The sequence below is a fragment of the Silurus meridionalis genome, chromosome 24, assembly GCF_014805685.1.
Source record: "Silurus meridionalis isolate SWU-2019-XX chromosome 24, ASM1480568v1, whole genome shotgun sequence".
NCBI classification, from domain to species: Eukaryota; Metazoa; Chordata; class Actinopteri; order Siluriformes; family Siluridae; genus Silurus; species Silurus meridionalis.
Genome location: NC_060907.1, coordinates 587,697 through 595,196, shown reverse-complemented (window position 1 = coordinate 595,196; position 7,500 = coordinate 587,697). Strand labels below are relative to the sequence as shown.

General features: G+C 39.9%; 1 protein-coding gene across 1 annotated transcript in view; it reads left to right on the top strand.

Annotated features, from left to right (window-relative positions):
- txndc11 (thioredoxin domain containing 11) overlaps nt 1–7,500 on the top strand; it is a 28,607-nt gene that overhangs the window by 16,425 nt on the left and 4,682 nt on the right. Inside the window, 3 exon segments of the mRNA XM_046837561.1 lie at nt 1,320–1,432; nt 1,597–1,794; nt 5,806–6,324. Of these exon segments, the coding sequence (XP_046693517.1) occupies nt 1,320–1,432; nt 1,597–1,794; nt 5,806–6,324 (830 nt within the window).

Sequence of the window (7,500 nt, the reverse complement as noted above, 5' to 3'; positions counted from 1 at the left end):
CACAAACACACTTATACACACTTATATACACACATTCTTATACACTAGACACACACACACACTTATACACACACATGTACACACTTATACACACACACACTTTCTTATACACACACTCTTATACACACACACACACACACACACACACAGAAACACACTCTTATACACATACATTCTTATACACTCAGACACATATACACACTTATACACACATGTACACACTTATACACATACATTCTTATATACACACACACATATATACACACTCATACACACACATTCTTATACACAGACACACACACACATTTTGTACACACAGACACACATACAAGCTCTTATACACACACATGCACACACTTATACACACACTTTCTTATACACACAGACACACATATACACTCATACACACATTCTTATACACACAGACACACATATACAAACTCTTATACACACTCATGTACACACTTATACACACTTTCTTATACACACAGACACACACACATACAAACTCTTATACACACACTTATACACACACACACATATATACACACACATTCTTATACACAGACACATACACACATTCTTTTACACACATATACACTTATACACACTTATATACACATACACACATACACACTTATACACATACACACTTATACACACAGACACACACATACACACTCATACACACACACACATTCTATATACACAGACACACACACACATACACACACGAACACACACACACACACACACTCTTATACACAAACATTCTTATACACTCAGACACACTAAAACACACTCTTATACACACACACGCACTCTTATACACACACATACACACTCTTATACACACACATTCTTATACACTCAGACACACACACATACGCACTCTTATGCACACACATGCACACACTTATACACACACACTTTCTTATACACAGACACACAAACACACACATTCTTATACACACAGACACACACATACACACTCTTATACACACACATGAAGTTTTAGTGAATCAGTATTTAGTGAAAATTAGAGGTAGTGAATAGGTGAATTTTTTTTATATGAGGCAAAATCATTACAATATAAAGAAATAAATCAGTGTGTGTGTGTGATGAATCTTTATAATATACCACTTTCACTTTTTCTGTTCAATTACTCAAATAATCTACTTTTAATGATATTCTCATTTATTGAGATGCACACACACACACACACACACACACACACACACACACACACACTATTGTCTATAATGTCAGTGATATTTAGAGAGTTCTGCTAACTTCACTCTGCTCTCTGATTGGTTCAGACCCTCAGGGGGTGGTACGTTTCGGTGTTGTGACCAATAGGATGGTGGCAGCAGGCATGTGGGTGACAGAAGATCAGAGTGTGTATCTGCATCGCCGATTCAACACCTCACTGGTGAACACACACACACACACACACACACACACACACACACACTCACACACACTCACACACACACTCACACACACCCTCATAAATTGACATACTTCTTATTTGTAAAAACACATGCTGTGTGTGTGTGTGTGTGTGTGTGTGTGTGTGTGTGTGTATGTGTGTAGGTGTTCCCTCACTCTGAGAGGAACTTCACTGCTGAGAACATCTGTAACTGGGTGTTTGAGAACAAAGAGAGCATCATCACCTGGATTCAGCCAATCGGTGAGAAGAGCCAATGCTTGGAGGCGGAGCTACGTAAAGGCCCCGCCCTGCTCATGTTTCTGCCACAGAGTCCTTTCTCAGCTAGTCAGATTCTGTCTGAGGTAAGCTCCGCCCACTTTTGTCTCTGTACACATCTTCATCATCCATCTCTCTCTCTCTCTCTCTCTCTCTCTGTCTGTGGTGCATGATGAAAGATGATCAGGGTGATGAAGGTGTGGAGGAGAATAGAAGAGCATGTGTGTGTATTTGAGGAGAGTTCAGTTATACCTGGTCTTTGATGGTGAGAATGCAGGTACAGGTGTCAGGAGAGACTGATCAGATAAAGGCTTCAGAATGAGATGAATAATGATAAGGACGATGATGACTTTTCAGAAGAATCTCATGTAGGTGGAGATCATTAGAGGGGATCAGTGATTGTTTGGTAAGGTAGTTGATATACAGAAGTTCTTCACAGATGTAGAGCAGTTTAAAAACTCGTTTCTTCACTGGCAGCAGAGGGTTGAAGAGAAACGACTGAGCCAAAGGAAAAGAAAATCCCAGCCAAATAAAAATCTAATATGTAGGCAGAATGATTGTGTTTATGGATATGATAAGGGTGGGATCTCAAACATCAGAAGGGAATGAGATATGAGGAAAAGAGCACTGATTGCAGAATTGATTCAAAGGATGTAAAAGTAATATTTTTATAAGAAACACACACTGATGAGGGGAATGATGTAGACTGTAACAGAGGGTGGGAAGGAAATTTATTTTAAATCACAGAACAAACTTAAATGCAGGAGTGTTTTTTTTTTTTCTTTTTTTTTTCCATAAATTGGAACTTAAAGTATTATCTACTCTTAAAGTGGAAAAAAGGCAGGGTTTTAATTCTAAAAGCATAAATTTAGGAGTTAAATTTAAATAATGTTTATTAATGTTATGGGAGAAGCCGAAAGAAAGTGTGTGTGTGTAATGTTATAGCAAAATAGCAACATAGGAAAATGCTATAGCATAGCAATAGAACCTCTACTAAGTAGATTAAGAAAAGATTTAAAAGGGCTCTTTAATTTTTATTACCAGGCAGGAAGTTATCCAAACACAGGATATTAACACATGAAAACTCTTCATCTACAAAACTAATTCCATAAAAGTTGGGACATTGTGTACAATTCAAATAAAAACAGAAAGTCATTATTTGCAAATCTCATAAACCCACAATAAAATTATCCACAATAAAACATTTGAGGATATTTACTATTTTAAGAAAAAATTTAAATTAATGGCTCAAAAAAGTTTGGGATGTGGCAACAAAAGTCTTGAGAAAGTAAATGTTATTAAATTTAAACAGTTTGAGAAACATTTAGTAACTAATGAGGTTGGTTGAAAGAAGGTCAGTGAGATGACTGGGGTATAAACAGTGTATCTTAGAGAGGCGGAGTCTATCAGAAGTACCAATCTGTAAAAGTACCAATCTGTGAAACACTGACTACAAACTGTGGAACGATTTCAGAATAATGTTCAACATCAAACTGCAAAACGGTTGAATCTCATCATTACTTACAGAACATAATATTAAAAGTTTCAGAGAATCTGGAGAAAATCTCTGTGCACAAGGGACAAGAGGGAAAATCACTATTAGATGTTTATGATCTTTGGGCCCTCAGGGGCCACTGCATTTAAACCAGTGATGATTCTGTAATGGAAATCACTGCATGGACTCATGAACACCTCCAGAAAACATTGTCTGTGAACACAGTTTAAATCTCTATCATGCACAGAGAAGGCATGTGTGAACATGATCCAGAAACACCACCATCCTCTCTGGGCCAAAGCTCATTTAAAATGGAGAACTGTTCTGTGGTCAGAGGAATTCAAATTCTATTTCTTTTTGGAAACCATTGACACCTCATCCTCCGAACTAAAGCGGAGAGGGACCATCCAGCTTTTTATCATCTCTCAGTTTAAAAAGCTGCATCTCTAATTGTAAGGTGGTGCATTAGGGCCTGTTGAATGAGCAGATTGTACATTTGGAAAGACTCCATAAATGCTGAATGCTATATACAGGTTTTAGAGAAACAAATGCTTCCATGAAGAAAACATCTTTCTCTGGGAAGACTTGTGTATTTGAGCAGGATGATGCTAACTGCATATTACAATAGCATGACTTTATAGTAGAAGAGTCCGGGTGCTGAACTGACCTGCTGCAGTCTAGACCTTGACCATTGAAATCATTTTGTGCATCATGAAATTTAAAAGTTTAAAAAGATGAGGACATTCAGAAGTGTTGAGTAGCTAGAATCCTGTATCAGACACATATGGGACAACAGTCCTCTCCAAAAACCCCAGCAACTGCTCTTCTCAGTTCCCAGTGTATACGGACAGAAGATGTGATGCTACACAGTGGGAAACACGGCCCTGTAACTTTTTGAGACGTGTTGCAGCCATTAAATACAAACCGATTCCAAAAAAGTTGGGACACTGTACAAATTGTGAATAAAAACAGAAAGCAATGATGTGGAAGTTTCAAATTTCAATATTTTATTCAGAATACAACAGATGACATATCAAATGTTTAAACTGAGAAAATTAATCATTTTAAGGGAGAAATAAGTTGATTTTAATTTTATGGCATCAACACACCTGATCAAGGCCATGTTCAACACTGTGTGGCGTCCTCTCTTCTCTTTATAACAGTCTGTACACGTCTGGGGACTGAGGAGACAAGCTGCTCAAGTTTAGGAATAGGAATGTTCTCCCATTTTTGTCTAATTCAGGCATCTAGTTGCTCAACTGTCTCAGGTCTTCTTCTATCATCTTCCTCTTTATGATGCACCAAATATTTTCTCTGGGTGAAAGATCTGGACTGCAGGCTGGTCATTTCAGTACACGGATCCTTCTTCTACGCAGCCATGATGTTGTAATTGATGCAGTATGTGGTCTGGCATTGTCATGTTGGAAAATGCAAGGTCTTCCCTGAAAGAGACGACGTCTGGATGGGAGCATATGTTGTTCTAGAACTTGGATATACCTTTCAGCATTGATGGTCCCTTTCCAGATGTGCAGCTGCCCATGCCACACACACTCATGCAACCCCATACCATCAGAGATGCAGGCTTCTGAACTGAGCGCTGAGAACAACTTGGGTTGTCCTTGTCCTCTTTAGTCCGGATGACATGGCGTCCCAGTTTTCTAAAAAGAACTTCAGATTTTGATTCATCTGACCACAGAACAGTTTTCCACTTTGCCACAGTCCATTTTAAATGAGCCTTGGCCCTCAGAAAACACCTGAGCTTCTGGATCATGTTTAGATACGGCTTCTTTTTTGACCTATAGAGTTTTAGCCGGCGACGGCGAATGGCACCTGTATGTGATTGTTCCAGATTCTCTGAATCTTTGGATGGTATTACGCACTGTAGATGATGAGAACTTTAAACTCTTTGCAATTCCTTTCTGATGTTGCTCCACAATTTTTTACAGCAGCATTGGGGGAACTGGTGATCCTCTGCCCATCTTGACTTCTGAGAGACACTGCCACTCTGAGAGGCTCTTTTTATACCCAATCATGTTGCCAAATGATCTAATAAGTTGTAAATTGGTCCTCAGCTGTTCCTTATATGTACATTTCACTTTTCCGGCCTCTTATTGCTCCCTGTCCCAACTTTTTTGGAATGTGTAGCTCTCATAAAATCCAAAATGAGCCAATATTTAGCATTATATTTTAAAATGTCTCACTTTCAACATTTGATATGTTTCTATATTCTATTGTGAATAAAATATAAGTTCATGAGATTTGTAAAATATTGCATTCATTTTTTATTCACAATTTGTTCAGTGTCCCAACTTTTTTGGTTTGTAAAAATTTATTCCTGAAAATGTTTCATTTCCACATATTAAAAATTTGATGTTTTCTATGTCCTATTGTGAATAAAATATTGGTGGATGAGATTTCCAAATCATTGCATGTTGTTTTATGTGGGGTGTATGTGAAATCGCATTTAACAGACTGCTAGTTTTACATTTCTAAATAACTACAATTTAATGATTATTTAATATTTATGTGAAAAAAGATTAATGACAGACTCAAGAGTTGTTAAACCTCAAAAACCTCTCCATCTGTTTTCTCTCTCTCTCAGGTTGCTGATGTAGCATTGAGTTATCACTCGTGTTTAGCTCACAGCGTCTCCTCCTCTGTCTGGTCACCGTCTGGTTCTGTCATGTCTGAGCCAAAGTGCTGCAAGTCTGTGCACATAGCCGCTAACCCGAACACTAAGGTGTGTGAGGTGTGTGTGAGGTCTGCGTGGGAACTTGAAGCGGCTCTCGACTCATTCCTGCTCAGCACCTTGTCCACGGCGTGGTCCGTCTGCAGGAACAGCCAGCGCAGCTACAGCACGCTCCATCATTACACCGCCTGCTGTAGGACCCTCACACACAGGTTACACCCCCTGCAGGATGAGGGCGGAGTCACAGGGCTGCACTGCCGCACCAATATGACGCTGCGATTTTATGCTCTGGACTCACGTGTGGCCTGGAAGCTGGCACTGAGACTCGGAGCGAGCGGAAACCACAGCACACACTCAAACACACACACCTTCACCACCATTGTCAACCTAAAGGACGACACGCACTACGTCCTGCAGGACACTGGGAGAGACGCACTGGGTATATACACACATGCGTACACACACACACACACACACACACACAAACGCACACATACACACACATACACACATGCGTACACACATGCGCACACACGCACACACATACACACATGCGTACGCACACACGCACACATACATGCGTACACACACGCACACATAAACACACATACACACATGCGTACGCACACACGCACACATACACACACGCGCACACACATACACAAACGCACACATACACACATGCGTACACACGCACACACATACACACATGCGTACACACACATGCGTACACACATACACACATGCGCACGCACACACACACACAAACGCACACATACACACATACACACATGCATACACACACACACACATACACACATGCGTACACACGCACACACACACACACACTCCATCAACATAAGAGACGACATTTACATTTGTGGCATTTAGAAGACGTCCGTGTCCAGAGCGACGTACAGAGTCAGAGTCTCCATCAATACATAAATCTACACTAGTGCACTGGATTACACACTTAATATAAATCACACTACAACTCTGTAGAGAGGATTTTATATATATACACAAAGACAAAAACAAAAAAGTGTTTTAGGAAGATGAAGGTCTTCAGTCGTCACTTGAAGATAGTCAGGGAATCTGCTGTACGAACATCTAGGGGAAGTTCATTCACACATACACACGCACACATACACACAAACATACACGCACACGTACACACAAACATACACGCACATGTACAAACACACATACATACACGCACATGTACACACAAACACACTGAGTACACTTACACACATATACACACAAACATACACGTACATACACACACATATACACACATACACGTACACACACATATACATGCACACATATACATACACACACACACATATATACACATAGACACGCACACACATAGACACGCACATACACGCATAGACGTATACGCATACATATACACACACACACACACATACACGCACATACACGCATACACACACACGCATACATACACACGCACACACACACAAACATACATACACGCACATACACGCATACATACACAGGCACACATACACGCACATACACAAACACACACGCACACATACACACGCACACACATACACACACACAAACATACACACAAAC